Genomic DNA, 24,428 nt, shown 5'->3' on the forward strand with positions numbered 1-24,428 from the left:
CACACACACACACATATTGTGTAAAGTAAGGGCCTTAGAAGAACAAGGACATTTTTGAAAAAATATGTTTTTGCCAATTCGTACTTCTTTAAATGGCAGTTTGGTGGTTGAGACTTGTTTTGGGATTTAAAGTTAGAGTTCATAGATAGTGACAACATTTCCCTCTATACCTCTGAAATGTGTTGTGCACATTCATGTTATAGTATCAAGATTCAGATCAAGTGTTTATTGTCATACACACAGTATGGAAATGTGTTTCCCCGTGCAATGAATTTCTTACTTTGCAGTTTGGCCTTGTGTGTGCTTCTGTGTGAGTAAATCTATTTTTGCTATGGAAGTTTCTCTGTGTTCACCTGTTAGTGTGTGGTGTATTACTATTTGTTCATGGGTGCATGTGGACATGTGTGCATTTGTGTTAATATCTTTTATTATTATAAAAAAATAAATATTATTATTTATTTATTAAATGTACCTTATGTGTATTATCACCCACTGTTAGCTGCCTTCCTTTGGCTATATTTTTTATGTGCTTGTGCAGGCTGCATGCATGCTGATGTGTGTGTATGTCTGTCTCAACCACAACAGCTGCTTCTCTTAGCACAGCCATTTCAGTAAACATCCCTCAACTAAACTCCTGAACTCTCCTCAGAATAAATAAAAAAACAAACACCTCCATTCCAGCAAAAACATTAACCAACAGATACCTCTTCCCTGCTAACCTGTGCTAATCTGTTGATGGATAACACTTGTATAGGAGTTTTAGCATTATAGGAACCTACAGAAATGTGTCACGCTGAGCAATGCTTATCACGGGTTCTGCATTTGTTTCCACTACACTAGACCTGCTTCGACGGGGCTTTTGTTGTGGGAGCTCAATTTGAGAACCCCTCAGGAGGTAGTACTAAAATCAAGTACAAGGAACGCGAGGGGGGTGCGTGCGCACAGAGCAGTCGCCGGTAACTGGTTAAATGTCTTCACACCTCAAGCATGAGCATTACAAGCACTGTGTGTAAACACAGCTGACTGCCTGTGAGAGAGAGGAGCAGCCCCTCCCTCCTCTAAATATAGACTGACAGAGAAAAAATACAGTGGTAAGCAGGACGGTTGGTGTCAACCCCGGAGGCTACGCTTGGTGATGGTTAAAGGAAGTAGGTTAAGTTCCTATAGTGGACACAGCATTGCACAAGACACACAATAAGCAAACAGGTTAAGGGATTTATCTCAGACCTTATAGAAACAGTATACTCCTAAAGGCGACCAAGAATAACGTTCTCCCTTCTGCCAATTAAATGGATGAGATCACATTCACAAGATCATCATCAACGTGAACTTTTAATTTAAAAATATACTGGCTGGAAAAATGAGAAAAGGAATTAATTAGCTGTGTGTCCATTTTAAACAAAACTGGAAAGAGCAGTGGACTAGAGACTGGAAATGAATAAAATTAAACTTCAGTGGGTTAATATGATTTCTAACAAACGCGCTTAATAAGTACTGAGTGATGACCACCTGCTGCTCTTCACTACCACAATGGAAGGAAAGGAGGTGACTTTATCATCTTTAAAAATGTTATATATTATCAAATAAATGTGATATTAGTTTTATTATGCAACTCGGCAAACATGTCTGTTATTAAGTGAGAGAATTAATGGTTTTAAGAGTTGAACTATGAACTGGAAGGGAAGTTTGTATGCAAGTGTTTATTATGTTTTCTGTTTTGTGAACAAACTGTACAATCCATGTCCCTTTTTAGGCTTTGTCAACAGACTGTTGGCAGGAAAATTCAAATAAAGCAGTCAACTCTGAAGGAGTAGACGCTGATTGCCAAATTACCATCAGACATGTCCACTTGGGAGTTGCATCCCCTTAATGCGGCAGATAAAAAGCTACAAGACTAATGACGACACGTCACTGACAGATTTATTTAAAAACGAAGAGTCCCATTCTCAGAGTTGCTTTGCAGACAAATTGGACTTATATGTGTGAGTGACTTTAATGGCTGTAAAAGAGACCCTTGAGGAAGATGAGAGCAGGCAAAGTGGCTAGAAAGGGGGTGGGGGGTGAGAGAGGTGGGCAGTGGAGAGGAGGGGAGACAATGAAAGGAATGGCAGTAGAGGGTAGTTGGGAGGAAAAAAGCCAAAAGCTCGGAGAACAGGGAAGACTAAAGTAGAAAAAAGAAGCGATAACAGGATCATAGAAAGAAGTAAATAAAAATAAAAAATGGGCCAAAATGTACCTGATAGGTGCTCCTCGTGACTGGGCAGGCTTCAGCCGGATGGTGATGGTGGTCTCTGTCTCATTGAGCGGAGCCTCAGACTCGTACTCTGGCATCAAGGGGGCTGATGGGAGAAAAAACACAATAAAGTTGCAGAAATTAACATTCAAAGCCAGGGAACCTTTTACTACCAGATTTTGTAGCATTTTATTATCCAGCATGACTTAGTGAACTAGATTTACTGTAACTGTGGAAATTCTAACATATCCAGGATTCTGTACGGCATCAGTGCTCCATGAAATCAAAACCGTGGCTAGAAACACAGACCACCTCATCTTCCAAGAGTTCCCTCAAAACAGATTTTTAAATTCTGTGACACACAGAGACACAGTGAAATGTGAATTGTAATGTGTAAAATATGCATAAAGCAGGACAGTGAAGCAAAGCAGAAGAGCGACAGGGATATCACAGTCTCAAAAACTCATTTACAAAGCCTCATGACACATGGGTTTTTGGTTTTAGGTTGATTTACTCAGTAAATGTGTGCACACATCAGTGTCGTTAAAGCAAACCCCATCTTATTCTTTCAAGTTAACACACAGTAAGAGAAAAGGACTTATTTCTCTTTATGTGTCAAAAATACTGTAATAAATATCAGCTAAAACAAATATATAAATATACATTATATGTAAAGCCCTAAAAGCAAATCTAATTTACAATCAGTTCTGCTTCTTATCCTTTGGTTATTTTGTTTTTACGTTATCACATCTCGACTACAGCGAACGTAGCGGATGCTGTGAAGAGCAGTCCGCTGTGTTGCCAGGGCTCCCTTGAAAAAGAAGCTGTAAACCTCGAAGGGATTACATTCAGGTTTTTCATTTTACACCTGTCTTTTTGGAAATGCAGCATCCTTGTCTACTGGAGTACATAATAAACACCGTCTCCCTTGATTGGTGTGTCATTGAAGTTATTAACCCCCCCTTCTCCGTCCATCCATCTCAATCTGCATCATTTAATTTCAGTCGCTTCATCCTTTGGTCCCTGAATGAGATAATGAAGATTGGTGAGGGCATGACATTTGGAGGGAGACATCTCTGTCATGTGTGGAAGTGCCATGTTCTTTTTTCCCCTCTTAGCAACATGTTCTTAAGATTTGACAGGATGACGGAGGAATGGAGGCTCAGTGTGGAAAGGTCATGTTAAAAATCACTGTTGACAGAGGACAATGCTGATCACACACAGATAACACATTAGGCTGTAGTCTTCAGTTCAGTCAGCAAATACTGAGCTTAGCTCAAAAATAAAAAATTTCAGAACCCTTATTAGACTGAAAACACATTCCCCAGGGGCTTCAGTGTCATTCATGAAGCATCTGTGTCTGAAATACACTTTGGAAAAATGTTTTAAAAAGTGACCTTCTGTTAAATTTTCTGTAAATGCCACAGCTGTTTGTAACAAAGAAGAAACTGTCACTTGCTACGGCACCAAACAGATCCCAGGTCTGAGTATGTGCAACTGGATGAATCTGAAAAATGTGTGTTGGAGAAGAGTGTGCCTACGCAGCAGAGCTTCTCTGGGTAAATAAAAGTACAAGGGAAGATGTGTGCTGCTTTCTGTGGTTTGTGGATTAAGTAACACTGATCAAATGTGTAATGAGATTAATAAACAGAGATGATAAGCTAGTTTTAGATTAGGGGTAAAGACGTTTTTTTTTCTTATAAGAAGCTGCCAATAAGTGAAATCATGTATATATAAACATGAAACCCCTCAAAAATGTTTGGCAGGTAGACCTTGCCTTGTGTGTTAGCATCTCAATGTTCTCTTTATGCTTCAAGAGCCAGAGTTTTGAAAGAACCTGTGCTAAGTTGTGGAATAAATCTCCAAATAATGACGTAAGTCACCTTGCTATTTAGCCATCGCTATCTTTCATGGGCTTTCACTGACCCTTGCTGTTCTACATGATTCAGCCTCCTGAACCGTGCAATCCTTCAATAAAACTCAGAGAAGATGCTCATGTTGGACACAACGATAAAACAGTAAAAGAAGAAGCATGCACAGCTGTAGCTCCTACATTCAATTCATACTAGTAATGCAATGCAATTTCCATGTTTATCCTTTTTTTCACCACATAGCTCCTCTCAGTGATGGACAGCAGCAGTGTGCCTTCAGTATGCTGGACTTTGGGATTGTAAGAAAAGCTTTTGGCTCAGAGCTACAGTGCTGTAATTATCTCTATAAGGTCACAAGTGCCTCACTGAGCAGGAAACAAAAATAACATCCTGATCAGATATGCCATCTCATCAGGGGTTATTAGAAAAAGGTGAGAACAAAACAAATAAATGTGAAGAACATAGAGAGAAAAAGAAGAAACAGGGGACAAAGCAACTGAGACAGAAAAGGGAAACGAGGAAGCAGCAACGAGAGGTAAAGCTTGAAAGACAGAAAAAGTGGGTCAGAGATATAAAGGGCAATGAGAGGTAGGCAATGAAAGAAAAAGTGAAGGGCTTTTATTTTGCATGAGTCAATTACACAACAAAGAAGGCTCTTCACAAAACAGTTGTTAAATGAATAAAAAAGTCCTCTGGCTCCACAGTAAAGAGATGCATTCACATGTGAGGACATCCACAGTTCTTGCAGTGAAAGTTGTTTTCCTTTTCTTTTTTTATGTCACTGACATTTTCTATGGGCCGAGGCAGGGGACATAAACAGAGGATTACAAATGGAGAGTGACAGATATGAAAACAGTCATACAGACAAAGACACAAACACAACTTTCACAGACATATTCCAGAGGCGTACCAACCCGCCGGCTGGCCAACGATCCAGCTTTCAGTGCCTCATACCATAACTGTTAATTTTGAAATATTAAGGCTGAGTGAGTCAGAGTGTCTTTGTGCAGTTGAACAGAAGAGATCAAGAAAGTGTCACCAGGCATGAAGACAAACTCTAATCAACAGATATTATTTATAGAATTATTTTCCTCTCAGTAACTCAGTGCACAAAACTGGAAATAACTCCAAACTGTCACCACTTCAACATGTGACGTATATTTACCTGCTATCTTTGTGGTGATGCGGGTGGTGACGGGCGGCCCAAAGCCCTTGTTTGTGGAGGCTTTGAGGGTGAAGAAGTAGGTGGTTCCCGGGTAGAGACCAACGAAGAGGTGATGGGTCTCGTTCCTCAGCTTGAACACCCGTCCCCTCTGGGTTGTCAGGTCGGCGCTGGGGTCCAGTGAGCTCAGGGCCTTATAGGTAATCTGAAGGCAGACAGGTGACACAGTTTTACTGGTTCCAGCTTTACTTAGTGTGGAGTCATTTACTTTTAGTTTTAGTTTAGTCATAGCTTATTTGGTAAGAATTTTGTTTCCTTAAAATGTTTTATTGTAGTTCAGAAGAACAAATCTCAGTTTTATATGGACTTTCCTGATTTAGCTTTGACTCTGCTGGCGGCACTTTAGTACTGCATCAGTTTGTTGACCTGTTGTGACGTTATAGCGTTGGTCTACTCTATTAAGTAAAGCTCTGGATACCTCTTCTGCTTTTCTGGCCACCTCCAGTGGACAGTATCTGACTCTTTGGCTACTAAATACTCAGATGATGGGAGCACTCACACTGAACCAAAACAAAATGATGAAAGATGCTAAAATGTCATTTATGAAACTGCAAAGTTAGTGATAATTATGGGTTAACCATCGCAAGCAACCCATTTCACATTACACTGTGAATTTACTTCTGACCTCATGTGTCCTCTGCTGTCACTCTGAGAAAATCTGTTAAACGTCACCCAAATCAATTTTGGAGTAGGAGTGATGTTGATGCTTTACTACAGGTCTGTGTATTCTCTGGAACAAATTGAACAAATTGACCCATGGCCACTAAACTGGCAGGAGCACTTCAATAGTTCTTCTGTTAAAAGAACTGTCAGTGTTTGTTGAAATGTTGCTGCTGGCAGGTTTTCACACTGCACAACTGTCAATGATTGCACACACAGACAAAGACAAACACACTAGAGGAGAGCTGTCACTGTGAATGACAGTCAGTACAAAAATGTATTGACTTCTGGTAAAAAATAAAATAAAAAAGCACATTAACAGCAATGCAATCCCAAACCTGTTTCAGCAGTTCACCGTGTAAAGGGGCTTCAGAACCTATTCATTTCAATGTGTTGCACGGTGCAAAACCGTATCTGTGCAGCACAAGGTCACGCGTTCCATCCCCAGCTTGGGAGCAGCGCTCTGTGACACCCCCCGACGTGTCCGATTGCAGAGAACCATGGAGAGAAGTCACAAGTTCACGGTGTAGTTCATTTTTAGCATAACAATAGTTTTTTACTTCTGGTGATCGTATTCAGGCTTCAGACATTATAAAGGTGGTGCTTATTGGTGAAGATGATCTTGCTGAACAAAACATGTACATGTCGTAAACCGCTGTTTGACACAGCTAATTTCCTGCAATAATCAAAAAACTATGGAAAAATCCCACTGGCTCTTTGTTGACGGAACCGGGATGATGCTAACGTCTGGGTTGGCCTACAAAAATACATCATCCCTGCAGCATTCTATGAGAGTACAACATAAAAAATATCTGCATTTATACATAAAATGTGAATAGAAACAAAAAGTGAGATACATAGAAGACAGAAATACTGATATGTTTCGTGAGAGATAGGGAGAGAGAGAGAGAGAGACAGAGAGAGAGAGAGAGAGTCGTCCCAGTGGACCAGTGGCCCATGGTGGGTTCCACGTGATCGTTTGGGTTGAGCTGAGGAGCTTTGTTGCAATTCATTGCCCATTTCCCATCTGCCCTTTCTGTCATACCAGGGGCATGATAGCACAAAAAAAGTCTTCAAAACAAAATGACTGAGGCAAAGAACAAGAATGAATGCATTAAACTGAGCTTGAGAAAAAAACTGTGTCCCAGTGACACTGAGATGTGTTACAACTTCAGGCACTTTCCTCTTTGTGCAATAAAGGTGCTACACAATGAATTCAGACAGAGGTGGGTGGGTGGGTGGGGGGGAACCTGCAATGACTGAATGCTTTTCAGGCTCAGACCAGCCCCAACAAACTGCTACATGAGGGAAATTTATCTTAACTTACAACTTACAAACTGGTTACTTTAATGATTATATATAAACTAGGGCTGTCAAAACAACACATTCATTTCAATTAATTAATGACAGAAAAAAACCCACGTAAAACAAAACATTAACACTGATTAATTGTGTTGCGTGGTGCCCTTTGACCTGGTGCGTCATTGAAATTGTTCCGGCCCCAGTAGCTTTGTAATGTAATGGAGGCTGCTTGACCATGTGAATGGAACATTTACATTTAAAAAACACCTAGATGCAACTGTTCAGCAATGTTTTCTGCAATTTCTGCAGTAAGGAATTTTTTTTTTTAACCATCGCAGTACTTCAAGCCTGAAATATCGCCTCAACTCAAAGCATTTAGCAGTGAACCTGGAGGTCCAAGCTAGCATAGCCCCGATGCTAGCAGCCAGCATTGTCAAGCCACGCTGGACCAGGCATCCAGATACAAACTGAGCAAGTCTACTGTGACCGACTAACTAAATCTCTTGCAAAATAGATTGCGATAGACTGCAGACCAGTTTCAGTGGCAGAGCACAGGGGGTTAGCAGAGGTTTTACAGATAGCATCTTCTGACAACTTACAAGCTGCCATTGAGAAGCACAACAGTGTCCAAGACCCAGCAGCTTTGCAATACAGAAAAGAGAAACGATAATGTAGTGGCAGGACCTGAATATGATGCGCTGACTGGGGATCACTGAACTTCAGTTAGCATAATGGTAACGGTGTTACTGCACCCCTCACCAACAGTGAGTGGGAACGTCAGTCATTTGCATTAACTATGCTAAAAACCAGTCACTACGATTAACTGATAGACTTAGTCCTATCATTGTTCTTACTGAAGCATTATTTATTTCCTCAGCATATTATTATTTTTGATTGTTATGGACATTTTTGCATATGGACAGTCAAAAAAATGTGATTCAGAGATAAAACAGATGTTTTACTTTAAAGTCAATTATTTACTGATTCGCTCATCTGCCAAAATTCACTTGAATTGAAAGATTTTTATATACTTGGTGTGTGTGATTAATCTAGATTAATAATCACAGAGCATGTAGTTAATTAGATTATTCTTTCAAGTTAAACACCTTACCATTAGGCATTACTGGTCCCATGCATACACCAGCAGAGAACACTGAACAGAAACTGAGACTGGGAAAAGATTATTTGGTCTTTTTTACCTGCTTTTGTAGTGAAAACTATACTGTTGAGGCAAAAAGTAAGTCAAACTCAAAATAAATTTTAATCGCAGCAGTGACGAGAGAGAGAGAGAAAGTCTTAGAAACTAAAAAAGTCAAAGTGGAAGAGGAAAAACAGACTAAGAATGAACGAAAGAGAGAGGAATAAAGAGAAATGGAGGGTGAGAGGGAGTGAAAACAAGTGATGCAGATGGAGGTTTGTGTAAAATGGGCAGTTTGGAGGCTGGAGGTGATATTTGTGTGTGTTTGTGTGTGTGTGCACTTGAGTTTGTGGAGCGAAGACAATGGGAGGAGAATCTTGTGGATGTCAGGTGACCCTCACTGCTCCATTAACGGACTCAAAAAAGTACTGACAGCTGGGTGCCTCACTTCAACTAAGTCTGCAGGCTGGGGTGGTGATGAGTGTGTGTGTGTGAGGACGTGTTTTTCCTGCTACATGGGGACTTCTTCCTGACTCCATACCAACTCATGAGGACCCATTTCACGGTGGGGACCTAAATTGAGGTCCCCATGGGCAAGAAATTGAATTTTAGGGTGGCAACATGGTTTAGGGTTAGGATGAGGTTAGGGTTAGATTAAGGTTAGGGTCAGGGTCAGGGTTAGGATTAGGCAAGTAGTGGTTCTGGTTAAGGTTAGGGTTAGTCTACAGGAAATGAATGTAAGTCAATGTAAAGTCCCCATGGACTACGAAACATAAACTGTGTGTGTGTGTGTGTGTGTGTGTGTGTGTGTGTGAATGAAAGAGAGGAGGAAATATAAAGTTGAAGGAGGGCAGAAGAAAGACACAAATGCAACAACTAAGAGAAAAACCTGCTGTAAATATCAGTGTTCTGGCTCCCAGCACCTGACTCGATGGCCGTTTGCAGTAACTCAAACTCCAGGCCTCGACATGTTTTTATAAGGTTTGAATGGTCATTATTTAACACAATGAGGCCTTTGGATACACAAGTCACTGGGCTTTAGAAAATGAAAAGAAAAGCAACCCACAAGTCTCCAGTCGAACATAACAGACGCACAAAGTTGTGTGACTTTGTGCACATGATGTTTGTATTTGCTGTCTGACGTGTTTCACTGCATTCATTCATTCATTCATTGAGAAACACATGAACAAACAGCTCACTGAGCATCAGTCCAGACTACGACTTGCTTTCAATTTGTTACATTGGGTTTTCAGTGTTTTAGTATCTGTTGCTGAAGAGATGCACTTGAAACACGTTTGTGCTACTGAATACAGAGCAGCTACAGCTCAACTGCTGGATCTAAATCACTCCCAGTGTTTGTGTAAAGAAACAATATAAGTACAGAGACAGCAAAAACAAGAAAAAGTGAATTATGTGGTGTGGTTTAGCCTGACGATGGCAGTTTATATCATCAGTACCCCTGTGCTGGCAGGACAGTGGTGCTCTAACAGAGTTCAGAAGGTCAGACTTCTGAATGAAAGGATGTTCCTGTTGGGCTAATAGGAGCTTTCAGACCAAGCACTTCTCGTGACCACTCCAATGGGGAGCTTCCCTGAGAAAACAAACCTTCACGGGCTTGTTTTCTGTTTGCATTTGCACTGCCAGTAGGAACTCTGAGGTAAGCTGACCAACAGCTAGCGATTAGCCAAGACGCTCAAAAAGGTATTTTCTTTATATGTTGCCAACATTAAGTTCACAAGGAGCCACTAACCTGGTGCAGAGGCTGTCAGACTGCAGCTCCCTGTGCTGCTGGCAATGACTACTGTGCTATTGTGTACCCAACTAGCATTTCTTTTTTAAATGGCGGCTGCCGGTGCTGTGTTGATTGTTTGCTCAATCACCGGACACTAATGTCACTCATGATTCCTATTGTGCTGCGAAGACCTTCTCTGAAGTAAAAAGTCCCTCAAAACAACATCCTATGAACTATGATCATCCTCAGTTCCTGTGGTGTAGACAAACAAAAAAGGGGGTACTTCCTCCAACAGTTCTAAGAACTATAAAACGCCATCTCATTTCACTTGTGAATTTCATAATTGTTCCCCGTGTACGAACCAAACTCAGGGTAACCCCTCCGGAACTTAAATGAAGCCCCACAAACATTAACACACTGTTAGTTTCCTCCCTTCTTATTTTGTTCTGCTGACCGCCTCTCTGACCAGGGAGCAGCGGCCGCACCTTCAACAAGCGGCTGACATCTCCCAGGCCTGAAAATTTGCCTGACTGGCTGAATAAAACATGTTCAATCAATAGTTATTTATACAAACTAGGATTTAAGGGCTGGAACAATAAAATATCGTATTTTATCTATGCTGCAGTATTGGTTTGTATGTCGATGGCTGTTGTTTTATAAGTCATGAATGGCTCTCTGTATTTTTATGGGCTTTACTCTCTGTCTGTGCACTCGTCTTATCTGCTAAGTGTCTCTTCTCTCCCATGTTGAGTGGTGGACTCTCTCTGTTTTATCACTTTTCCACTGTTATATTTTCTGTCCACTCTTCTGCCCCCCCACGCTTAGGTTTCTCCCCATTCCTTTATCTCCACACTTGATGTACTCACCCGTTCACTCTTTCTCTCTTTCAAAAGGATGAGTTTGGCTCATAAACCTCAGGTGCACTCTCCCTTTCCCACCTCCTCTTCCTCTATTTCACTCCTTTTTTGCCCCCCTCTCTCTCTATAGTTGACTTGGAATCGGTAGAGCCATAAAACTCAGGTTGTTTTATTGGCCAATGAAAAGGAAGGCGCGCAGCGGGGCAGTGCATCTTGGGTAATAGAGTGTGCGTCTGTGGGGGATAACTCACGGAAGGGAACGTGTATGTGTGAGTAAGTGTGTGTGATTGAATTAGCGAGTACGGTGGAGGAACCGAGAGGAGTAAATAGAGGACGCTGGTGGAGCAGAGAGGAACTCAGAAGGGAGAGAGAGACGACTGGTGAGGGAAACAGAAAGAGCAGGTGAAACGGAAAAAACCCAGGGATGATCATATAAGAAAAAACACAAGTGATGCAAGGGGACAACGTGCTGTATAAAAGGTTAAACACTGTAACACACAACTTTATTAATGACTAAAAGTATCTTAGGGATGTTTTACAGATCACCTATAAGCAGTGGTGGAAGAAGTGCTCACACCTCTTAAGTAAAAGTAACAGAACCAGCAGCTGCAGTGTCTGTTCCAAAGTCCTGCATTCAAAATATTACTGAAGTACACAAGCATTAACAACAAAATGCACTTCAAGTATTAAAAGTAAAAGTACTAATTTTTGCAGAATTGCACGTTTAACTTCTTATTATTGGATTATAATTACTGATGAAAAGGCTTATGTTATTATATTGTTCTTATAACGTGATGTACTGCTGGGTAAGAAGTGAATTTTCCACCAGGTTAATAAAGTAATATATTTTTGTATTAATCTGGTTTTGAAAAGCAACTAACAACTAAAGTAATAAAGTAAATGTAATGGAATAAAAAGTACAATATATGCCTCCAAAATGTAGTGAAGTTGAAGTATGGAGTAGCACAGTATGAAAATACTAATAAGTAAAGTGCTTATACCTCAAAATGATATTTAAGTACAGTACTTGAGTAAATGTACTTAGTTACATTCCACCACTGGTTATAATCTATTAATAAGAAACATGTTTGGTTTAGTGAACTTTCCTTCCTGGTGTTTGTCCTCCAGCTGTGTCTACTTGTTGAAATTATTAAAAACCTGCAGAACATCTGGACCAAAACCCATCAATTAACAGCAGACTCAGTGGACTGTCATAAACCTGTATCAATGACCTTTTAATTTTTAGCATTTGTAATTACCTTATTCAATTCAATTCACTTTTATTTGCATAAATCACAACAACAAACATCTCAGGGCACTTTACACACTAAGGTGAAGATCTTACACCACTATAGAGGGAAAACCCAACAAATCCCCCTTGAGCAGCACTTGGTGACACCGGGGAGGAAAAACTCCCTTTAATGGAAGAAACCTCCGACAGACCCCGGCTCGTGGTGGGTGGATAGAGCAGAAAGAGAAGAAGAGCTGATACTTTGTTTTTCTAAAAAGACAGATCAGGTGGAATGTTAAAATGTGAGGTAAAGTTATTTTTTACAGCCTTGTAGCTTATAAACCAATTATAAAGTGTTCCTCATTGACAGTAATTCCAGAAGCATTGTACCTCTGCAGGTGTTTGCTTTGTGTGCCCGCGAGTTTGCACAAACTGCTGCATGCCTTTGTCTGTGCAGCAGATTGATGCTGGTGAATATCAGAAGCTTTTACCCAGCAGCCCTCTTCATCAAACAGGCCGCAGCTGCAGTGTTTGTGCGTTCGGCGCTGGGCCGCGGCATTTCCAGCTCCAGCCAAGTTTTATGGAAATAAACAATGTTTATGAGGAGCCGCGGTGGGATCGCTGCCGTAGGAATGCCATTTCAATTCAGTTTTGTCTTTTTCCATTTTTTATTCTCTGTGCTCCTGTTTGTTTTATTAGAAAATATGCGGTGGCTTCATCCCTCACAGGGCTGCTGCTCTCTGCTGTGCTGAATTAAATATGACCTATGTGACACGTTTGTTCTTTGTGTTCTCTTTTATTCCACTACCATTCACTTGAGTGGTGCTTCAAACTGTTTACTACCTCTCTACATTTTAAGCATATCACACACTCATATCCAAAGAAGAGCAGTATAAATGACTGAAGTTGGTTTCTGTTACTGCCTGTAACTTTCTGTCATTTATTTTAATGAGTGCAGCCAGTGTGGCCGAGCATTATCGGTTTCACAAACCAGGAAACCCACACTTGTCTCCCCTCTGCTATATTACTACATATTAATACAGATCAATACCCAGAGGCTGGGATTGTAAAACATTATATATTTTATCCATTTTGTACATCAGTTATGGTTAACTCTGGATTTTCACAGACAGCACACATATTTTCCTTTTGTTTAATCATTCCTGTCTTGTTTTCGTTGTCATATAACTTTAGTTTCCTTCTCTGTTGAATGAGTGTCCACTATTTAAGGCGGAAATACTATTTAGTGCTTAAGCTGCCATGTGAGGACCTTCCCAATGCACTGTTATAACAATAATAAGCCTTCTCTTTTGTTCAAATGTTTTTTCTTTGTCTATGTAAAGCACAATAAATTTCCTTTGTGTATGAAATGTGCTATATAAATAAAACTGCCTTGACATTAAATGAAAGTGATTCTATTGAAATGTGCTTTGGTTTAGATTGCATCAATCGACCCCAAGATGATCCCCATTATGTACTGGAAAGGCAGACAGCGCCCGTCCGAGTGCTTCCTCTTACGCAACGCCACTACACATGGCATTTGAAGCAACATTAACAGCAATAAAATCAGTTCCTCACTCCTGCAGTTTATGAAAGACATAAAACTGTGTATTTAGGTGCTTCATTCCCCAAGATGATGCTCTAAAATTAAGTGAGAGTGTCTGATGGCCTTCCAGCTGGGCTGGAGGATTTCAGGCTATGACCCGGCTCATAAGGCTCCCACTGTACTCAGACGACAGAACTGGGATTCTGTTGTGCCTTTAATGCTGTTTCATTATTTGTATAAGTTTTAAACCAGTTTGACACAAATTTGTACCGTCAATGACACAAATGTGCTGATAACAACACAGTAGTCTGAGATATTAAATACAACGAATCCCCACAGTCTGACGACTACAGTCGCACCACTGAATAAACTTAGACAGGTTTGTTGAAGACATGAATAAAAGAGTAAGAAGAGAAACGGTGCCATCTTTTAAAACCAGTTTGCTCTCTTTCAAAATGCATTGACACCTTCTATCCTACTCATTAGATGCTGTCTTGATATGGAGCCACTACATTATACCACCATCCTGCCCTCTAATGCATGAAACAGAAGATATGCTAAATGCATTTACTGAAGTTCCAACTTATAAAATAAATAACGTGGTCTTCCCCAGCATATTGACACCTCCAGTCCTGCCCTCTAACTCTCTCTTTGCCAACTGTGTCATGGCCCAATTTTCACAACACACATCCTTTCTCTCTCTCTGCACCTTGACATCAGAAATCCTGCAGTAAAATAACAGCTTCCCAGTGTGAATTCGTGACAGGAAGACATTCATTTTCCTACAGTTCCAGTATATGAAACCTGAATAAAGCTTCTCTCTCCTCCCCTCTCCATGCACCCTGACACCTTCTGCCTTGCCCTGTAATGTAGTAGACACCTACTGTTTCAAATTCCACCATTTCTGTGTTGTGAAGTTTCCATTTGGGACAGAATGTTCTTTAAAATGTCAAGACAGTCTAGGTCACTATGCAATAGAAAGGAAAACACACCCACACAAACCTGCACACACAAAGACGCACAAATTTATGGAATGTTCATGCAACAAAACCTAACTAACTTTCAACGTGCATGCATATCCACGCATGTGAAAACTTCTGCACACGTACATAAAAACATGAACAGAAGCAGGAGTTTGCATCATCCCATTTTCCCCCCACTTTTTCCTACCAGATAAGGAAAACAAAGAAAGAAATAGCAGCAAACAATAGTCCAATAATATTTCTGAGCCACGCTGTCTCTATTGTTCTCATCGACTGTTGATAAGCAACCAGGAGTGAGAGTGAAAGGCAGACGAGCTGATGAGAAGAGGACTAAATATAGTCTGATAAAGTTTCCAGGCCATAGTATTGTTATCGCTGAGATAAATATATTGAGGATGGAAAAAGAAAAGCAGGGAAAGAAAGATGAGCAGAAAATCAAGAATATTCTAGCTTCGTAAACTGCCGAGCTGTTAATCTCTAAAACAGGCCTCAGTTAATCAGACTGTTCAATCAGCGGTTGAGACACAGAAGGGAACAGGGACGAGTTCTGGGAATGCAAAATTCAACTAATAACAGGGTACAAATGCTCTTGTATCCTGTCATTTGTCGAGCTGTCTTTGGCAGCCCGTTGTGACCGAAGTTCACATCAAAATCAATACCGCAGCATCAAAGAGTAGAAACTGTGTTCACCCTGGATGAGGTGATCAAAGACAGAGCATTAAAATCCCTCCAGAAATTCAGCCGGTGGTGACAGTTTGACGGGAAACGGCCTGAATTCTGCTCAGAGTGACGCTTGTTTGACAGCCGCGCTGCAACTTCCTGTCAGCCGAGTGAAGACGAGTGACAGAACGAGCCCTCTCTCTCTAGATGCTGATGTGGGACACATCCTACATTAACAAGTTACTCTCTGCATACTGGCAGTAATTTACGAGTGCACTATGAAAATGTGTTTTGTGTATCGTCGGTTTCTGCTCATCTTCTTTCTTTTGTGGGTGGATGTGAGTCTTGTGTTTGTTACTCTATCATTAACTTTTTAAAATCCAATTTCAGCGGAAATTGGCAAATAAGTATTGAGTTTACCTCAGCTTTTAAATGGCAACTGACAATATGTGAGACTGTGTACGCTATGCTGTGAGTATTGGGCTAAGTTGGGCCAAATATGTCAATACTAAGAAGACCAACAGATTAGAGGGGTTGTGCAATAACTGTAAACATAACCACTGCATACTGTATCTATGTGAAAGCTCCTTTTTCACATTGTGTACATTTATATACATTTATTAATAGATTGTTGTCTCTCTGCGGGGGGCAACAGTGTTTCAGTGGGTAAAGCGGTCGTCGCCCAAGGCGGAGGGTTGGAGGTTCGAATAACGGTACCTGCGGTCCACATGTTGAAGTGTCCTTGGGCAAGACACTGAACCCCAAGCCGCCCCCGATGGTCAGAGCCATCGGTGAGAGCCGGCTGTGCAGATGGCTGCCTCAGTTCTGTACGGTCTTGTGTGTGAAACATACTTGGCCAAATAAAGTGATTAATCCTACCCTTAACCTCCTCCTGTTTTTCCCTATTGCTTTTACCTTCCTATTCTGAATAGACATAATTTTTCTTGTTGCCTTATGAAAGCACATTGAGAGTCACTGTACCGGAGTCAAATTCCTGGTGTGCTCAACATACGTGGCCAATAAAGCTAATTCTAATTAAAACGGCAAGTGCTCAGGGACAAGTGCTCCGCTCTTAGACAAATTGTATGTGACTGTTTATTTCAAAATAAAATTCAAACTATTTCTTCATTTAAAATCAGCTGATGTGGCCTCTAGGATCTGAGCACACATTAAGTCTTAAAATACTGTATTTGGAGAAACACTTTGCTTTTTGAAACATGAGCATAAAAGTGTCTTTGTGGCAAGATGACTTGTCTTAGTTCACTTAAGACATAGTGTAGCAAAATTATGTGGAAGGAAAGTGTTAATAAATGAATGTTCCTAGTGGAGACACAACAGGCTGTTATCACTGAGCTTGTACTTCTCCACTAAAACCCTGCTCTTATTGTTGTTTATTGAAACAAAAAGTAATACCTCAGCACACTACTACTGAATATTTTGCATTTTAATATTATATCCCAGTTTAATGTAGTGGCTCAGCACTGAACTAATAAGGGACAAATGCTGATCTGACAGGTGCAGATGCTGAGGGAGATGTGACTGCCTGCTGAAGAGCTGCTTTGTAGTTTCGGGCCTGTGTGGTTCTCTGGGGACATGTGATTGGCTAGAGAGGTGGGAGGAGCCCCGGGTGGCTGCGGGGCAGCAAGCTGCAGTGCCTGAGAGATTACACATAATGCTGTCTGTGTGTGTGTTTGTGCATGTCTTTATGTTTGTGTTGAGAAATTATAGCTCACAACCATCATAGTGAGGACATTTTGTCTCCTAATCAAAGGGCTGTGTTCATGTGCCTAGGTTTATAATCCTCTTCTCCTCGACTGCTGCAGACAGATTAAAGCCATCTTGTGTTCTAAGTGTTTTAGAACAGTGGTCCCCAACCCCCGGGCCGCGGACCGGTACCGGTCCGTGGATCAATTGGTACCGGGCCGCACAAGAAATATTTCTCTATCAACATCTGTGTTTATCAGTGTTTGTTGTTTTAGAGGTAACAATTTCCACAATGACCACAACTGTGGAACTTAACAATTCCTGCAATAAAAATGAGAAACTAATGAACTGTCACTGTACTAGACAGCTGCCAAAAGTGCACTGCTATGCATTATCATAAACAGATTTAGCTTTACTATTAAAGAAGTACAATTACACATTTGTTATTCCTAATAAAATAAACCAGTAAAACGCCTCTGGATCACATTGGTATGACTCCAAACTCAATGGGATTGTCATATAAAGCCATGTATTTTTATGTTTGTTGTTTTTGTGATGCTCAATGTGATGTCAATCTTTGTTGACAGAGTTTCCACCGATATACTGTAAGTATTCTGACCATTTCTCATGAAAGTGTACAGTTATGGAAAGTGCTTTCAATATCAAATGAATGAACAGAAAGAAAGAATCGTTTGTTTCTAACAAATAAAACACTACATTTAAATATAATGGTATGCATTTTAGACAACTGAAATGCTGCCTTAGTCCCAATTAGCCACTAAACCTCATGCAACGAAATATATGGAATAAATGCCTCACATGCAATCTGCAGTGATAAACTTCTTTCTACTCATTTCCTACCAGGCATATTATTCTGACATGAGAGAAAAAATGTCCCTTTGAATCTCAGTGGCCCCTTGTATTTTAAAATCACTTATTTTCACAGCAGTTTCATTCAAGTTGGTTTTGATCAAACATTTGTGACCAGATACATTAGCTTTCCAGTCTTTCACAAACGGCAAACTCTTTTCTTAGCTTCTGATGTGACAAAGGGGAAGTTGAACCGGCCGTAATAAATATTTAATATAAGCAGATAAAAAAAGAAAAGCAGGAGTGCATTACTATACACAAGTACACACAGACACACACAGATGTAAGTGATACAGGCCATACTGCTGCAGGGCGCACAGGCAGTGTGACAGAGTAAATGGTGTCAGCAGCTCAAGGACTTGGAAGCCACACTAAATATAGCCCACTATTGACAGAAACCAAACAAAGGAAGAGGAGAAATGAAGAGAAGAAGAGCGTTACTGGTGGGATAGCTTTTCACTCTTTGGGATCAGTGGCTCATTTCTGTCTGTCTGTACGTTTTAAAAGTGGCAGTTATGTTTGATCCGCAGGTTTCCCACATGGAGCTTAGTGTCAGTATTTTTAATTCTTTCATCCTCTGTTGCTTTGTAGGAACTGTTGTTGTAGTAGTCCAGATTTTTAGGCCTCGTGACTCGACTTGGACTTGTGCACTGACTGTATTCAGACACTGGAGACTTTTTTTGTAATAGGCCAAAATAGTTTGGCCTAAGACACTGGTATTAAAACCCTGCTGTATCCGGCACAGAGCGTACACTCCGCCGGTCTTTAGATGATTTTAATGTATCAAATTGATGAGCAATGTGGTGATGCAATACAGTGTTAGAAATGGCGAGAGCTGTGTCAGCTGGTGTGCAATGTGGACCTTGATGACTCTGACTCGGATAATGAGGGACATAACTCGGACTCAAGGTTTAGTTCTGGACTATGACACTGGTAGGAACAAAAGCCTCTCTGCAGGTGAATATGTGGACTATACAATATGTGTTCCCCTGGCTTTTCACGAGCTGTTAAACCCTACTGTGGTAAACACATAAATGCTTACTGCAGTGCTCTGCAGAGAGCTCTTCCTGCCGATCTTAACCAGTGTCAAAGTGTACTTAGAGTAGAGACTGCTGTGAGCAATGAGACTGATAATCGAGGTCAGATCCACAAACAAGCTACTGTATTTGTCAATAAATGGTTTTCTCAGTAGAGCGACAAAGCTGTCTTTGTTAAAGGCTCATTATGTGATCCACATTTAAACAAAGGTTGACTGACCCCTCAAGACAGAACAGGAATTGGACCTCCCAGACCATGATTACATTTGACTTGTATGTCTTATTCTGAAAGAGGTTTCCATACATCAGTAAAAAGGCTGATACTGTAACTACTGGTCAGTCTATCTATCTAGCTAGATATCTAAGTTTCAAACTCTTTCATTACTATGTACCTACAATGTCTTTGATTGGAAAAATTAAAATTTGGTCTTAGGGCTGTGATATTTCAGCAGCAGTGAATGCCTGGAGGACTTTTATCCATTCTGATGTGCAAATACAGACTTTAAATTCTGGGTATGCTTGAGGCCATCCCAGTTTCTAATGAAAACACTGATATTGAGGTCATCTAGGTCACGAGCTGCTGCTATCGCTCAGTAAACAGTAAACAGAATCAATAGCAGATCACCTCCGGCGACTGCTGCTCGCCTAATGAGAATCAATCATTTCTTTGTTCAGAAAGCAGCAATAAGGGAGGAAAATGTAACAACTATATGTCTGCTGCTTCTACAGAAATCAGCACAGTAACTCACTGAAATAAATGCCAGACTGGTTGCCAGCATTGATTTTTGTGATTGATTAAAGGCCCTACTTGAGGAAAGACAAATTGGAGAGTAAAGTTATTCACACACAGGACCAGACCAGAATAACTACAGTACATATTATACTTTTACCCTATTGCTTGGTGTGTTGGATTAAACAGAAAAACATATATCTTTGCTGGTATCTGAGCAATTGGAAGGCTGAGTACCTTGAAATATACTGGTGTGTGGTGATAACTGGTGATGGTGAATCAGCAAGTCCTCATCCATCCATTTTCATCCACTTATCCAGGGTCAGGTCACGGTGGCAGCGGGTTCAGTGAGGTGGTCTAGACATCACTCTACCCGGTTCCAGCTCCTCTGGCAGGTTCTCAAGGTGTTCCCAGGCCAGATGAGATATATAATCTCTGGGTGTTCTGGGTCTGCCCCAGGGTCTCTTACCAATTGAACGTGCCCTGAAGACCTCCAAAGGGAGGCACTCTGGAGGCGTCCTGATAAGATGCCCGAACTACCTCAACTGGCTCCTTTTGATGTGAAGGAGCAGCGGTTCTACTCCGAATCCCTCAAGGATGTGTAAACACCACACCCTATCTCTAAAGGTAAGTCCAGCCACCCAATGAAGGAAGCTCATTTTGGCCGCTTGTATTCGAAATCTTATTTCGGTCACTACCCCAGCTCGTGATAGATGAGGGTTGGAGCATAGACTGATTGGTAAATTGAGAGCTTTGCTTTTCATCTCAGCTATTTCTTCACCACAATGGTCTGGTACAGCATCCGCATCACTGCTGATGCTGCCCCTATCGGCCTGTCAAACTCACGCTCTATTTTACCCTCACTCGCGAACAAGACTCCAAGATACTTAAACTCCTTGAATTGGGGCAACAACTCACTCCCAACCCGGGCAGTAGGCTAGGTCAGGTATCTGAGTGTGTTGATCCCTGGCTGTGTAGGCTAGAATTGGGGCAACAACTCACTCCCAACCCGACAATGGTCTGGTACAGCATCCGCATCACTGCTGATACTGCCCCTATCGGCCTGTCAAACTCACGCTCTATTTTACCCTCACTCGCGAACAAGACTCCAAGATACTTAAACTCCTTGAATTGGGGCAACAACTCACTCCCAACCCGGGCAGTAGGCTAGGTCAGGTATCTGAGTGTGTTGATCCCTGGCTGTGTAGGCTAGCTTTAGGAACAAGTCCTCATATCTAAACAATCTACACCATTTATTGCTCACAGTGTGTTTGCCACTTAATGGAAGTCTTGGTTATTATAAACTATTATAGTAACATCATGCTACATCTGTCTTTGCTACTGTAAGAGGACTGAAGGCCACAAGAAGTTGATTTTCATAAGAATCTAACCATTCAAAAACTAAAAGATCAAAACTTTAATAGCTGGGGATGTGGAGCTTCTCCAGATGAGTCTGAAACATGAACATCTTTGGCTTGGTCAAATCAAATCAGCAAGCCTGAGATCTTATGAATTACTTGACTGTTTTTTTTTCTTATCAGTGTTAGCAGCAGCATCTGTTAAGCTAGCAGGGGTTCAGGAACAACTCTGCAGAGACCAGCGGGTAGACAAGCCAGCTAACAGAGGACCTGCGACGCTTGAATGGTCTGATGAGGCAATCAATGAAGGGACTGACAAGGTCATAATCTGTGTGTGTCTGTGTGTGTGGGGGGGCTTGTCTGGTCTCAGTTCAGCAACAATATCTGTGTATGTTCTGAGGCGTAAGAGAGGAGGAAAAAGTTGCAGGAAATCTTACATGGGTGATACTGCAGTGAACGGATACTAAGTTTACCTTTAAAGGTGTGGATTTATCATGGCATTTCTTTTTTCCTGCAGTGTCAATACAATATACAAATGATGGCACCAGAAAGACACCTCTTGTATTCGATATTGATCGTTTAAACCAGTTTTAAACTGCCTCAGGCCAATTTAAGAAAATCAGAGTGTAAAACCTGCCTTACATTTTGTCTAATCTTCTCTGAGCAGGAAAGGAAAGACTGGAAATGAACTGCCTTGTCCACTTACCATGATGCCAGCTTCCTCCCAGATTCACCACTGAAGTTCATTACTTTGGATTAGAAGTTTTCAATATGACAAATTCTCCACCTGATTGTCGGTGACCAGCCAACGCAGAGGGTTGGACAGACTCATTTATTAGTAATTCTCTCACAGCTAATGAATAGCTCTACTGCGACCATGGCTACATGTCAGCTTACAAATTACACACTGATCAGATTAAGTGCCAATTAAATGCACTGCGCTAATTTAAAAAGATCACAGTAAAACCTTGCAGTCAGTCACAAAGCTTTGACAACATAAATGCTGCTTAAGAGTCACCGCTCTTTACTTCTGCATCTATGAAAAAGACAGTGGACCTCATTTACTAATATGTGTGCACAAATGTTCTTACCTTAACAGTTAAAAACTTAATTTAAAATTATTATCAGATTCATGGCACATGCAGACTGCACGTATTTTAGTAAGTCTGAATCATTCCAGAATGACAGGTGTGTTCCCGCAATGTGCAATTAGCACCACACCCCCATTCCTCTATAAAAGGAAAAATGTTTGCATAGAGGCATCTCGTGGAGAAAGAGGTGACGCTGCAAGAGAGGAGCAGGACAGGACTTGAGTTTGAGGAGATTTTGGATGAGACCTGTGTCCGATAATTTAGATGCGGTTCCATGGGATTGCATCGCTGCAGCAAAACCTGTCAGGGACAGCCGATAAGCCATTCATCACTCTCTTCAAACACGTTATATTGGCCTCTGAAAATGTGCTCTCTCTCCTGAAGCATGGGCTGCAATACCTTCTAGTAAGGCTGCATTTGCCATCTTAACACTTACTTGGAGGTAAATCTGAATTATTTATTATCTAAGATGCATATTTCTCTTATTATATTCTTATATATTTTTATTTATCTGTTCATTTGCTGTTTTAAAGTGCCTTAGATTTGGTGTTACTTATTCATCTACTTTGTATTTCATTTGTATTGTGTGGCATGCATGTGGACGGCAAAGTAAGAATTTCATTGTACAGGGAAACGTTTCCTAACTGTGCATATGATGAATAAACACTTTTACCATTAAAATTAGTTAGGTGGCTAGAGGTTTACATTGCTTGGTTATATTTGAGCAATTTCAATGCGTTTCATTGCACTAGAAATCGATAGAAGGAGCTGATCAATAAGAATAAATCAAAAATCAGTAAAAAAAAAAAAAACAATATGAAAACTAACACTGTTAAATTTCAGTGTGGACTTTTTCATGTTCACCTTCAAATAGTCATCGTTTTTCAGCACATTAGATGACAAATAATTGGGCTGTCTACGCAGTCATGCGTAACTGGTACAGACGCTGACAGACGACAGATACCAGCCCACCTAGGAACGATTCGCTGTAACCAACACACGTGAAGGACGAGGAAATGCCACCTAAAGCAAATAGAGGAGAAGCGAAAACTGACACACTGTGTCACACTCTCGCAGGTAACTGAACTATTGCAACAGCAGAAGAAGATGTATACTGCATTCTTGAATTAACAACAAGATAGTTTTAAAAGTTTCGTCAAAGTCATCATGGACTCAACAAATGTTAGACTGGATTCATTGGCTAGAGAACTGCAGGATATAAAAACAAGTCTACAGTTTACACAAAAGGAAGTAGACGATGAGGCCTTCATCGGGAAACTGGACGAGCACAACAATGCGTTGCAGTCTGATGTCTACAAAACGTGTGAAAGTTTAATGGTAATTACTGATAAAATGGAGTATTTGGAAGGTCAATTCAGGCGGAATAACCTAGTTTTCAAGGGGATAACGGAGACACCTGGAGAAAGATGGGCGGACACAGAGCTGAAGGTGAAGAATGTTTTGAAAGAGAAGTTGCAAATTCAACAGGACATGGAGATTGAGCGTGCTCACCGAGTGGGGAGGCCTACTGAACGAGGACCAAGGTCCGTGGTGGTGAAGTTCATGCGGTATAAGGACCGATTATACATACTGCAACGCACAAAGCTTCTGAGAGGCTCTAACATTTACATAAATGAGGATTTTACCAATTCTGTGAGGAGGAAATGGAAGGAGATGATGCCGAAGTTATGAGAGGCACATGCAAGGGGTAACATCGTGTACCTTCGTTATGATAGGCTGGTGGTACACTCTAAAACTAGTGCACCAAAACAAGGAGAGGATAATCAATAGTTAGTCAGGTACACCAATGATTGAATCCTCAAAGAGCTTTGGCATCAACACTCAGGTATGACAACAACAAACATGAGCTGCTCACATCTTGCTGTAAGGGACTTACTACAGAGGATTATTGAGTATGATGAGCTGGAGTTGAGTACTTATGGATACACTGATCATCACTCTCAGGACTGGGAGAATGACATTGATCCTGAAAATTTTTCTTCACAAACACTAACAACAACTGTCTTTACTATACAGATAAACAGTTCAACAGCCAAATTAAAACTGAAAACAGAATATCTATGATTCACTTTAACAGTAGAACTTTAAATGCCAATTTCCATAGTATAAAACATTATCTCAGTAGTATCTTACATTCATTTAACATAATTGCACTTTCTGACACCTGGATTAACAATGTAAG

At 40.9% G+C, this 24,428-nt stretch overlaps 1 protein-coding gene across 16 annotated transcripts in view; it reads right to left on the reverse strand.

Annotated features, from left to right (window-relative positions):
* ptprt (protein tyrosine phosphatase receptor type T) overlaps window positions 1–24,428 on the reverse strand; it is a 366,858-nt gene that overhangs the window by 140,397 nt on the left and 202,033 nt on the right. For all 16 annotated transcript variants that reach the window (XM_020619049.1, XM_020619048.1, XM_020619050.1 and 13 more), the window contains 2 exons: window positions 5,270–5,471; window positions 2,237–2,339 (listed from right to left, as the gene is read on the reverse strand). In XM_020619049.1, coding sequence (XP_020474705.1) covers window positions 2,237–2,339; window positions 5,270–5,471 — 305 coding nt within the window. The remainder of the gene's footprint in view (window positions 1–2,236; window positions 2,340–5,269; window positions 5,472–24,428) is intronic.

Source organism: Monopterus albus, unplaced genomic scaffold (assembly GCF_001952655.1).
Source record: "Monopterus albus unplaced genomic scaffold, M_albus_1.0 scaffold213.1, whole genome shotgun sequence".
Classification (NCBI taxonomy): Eukaryota; Metazoa; Chordata; class Actinopteri; order Synbranchiformes; family Synbranchidae; genus Monopterus; species Monopterus albus.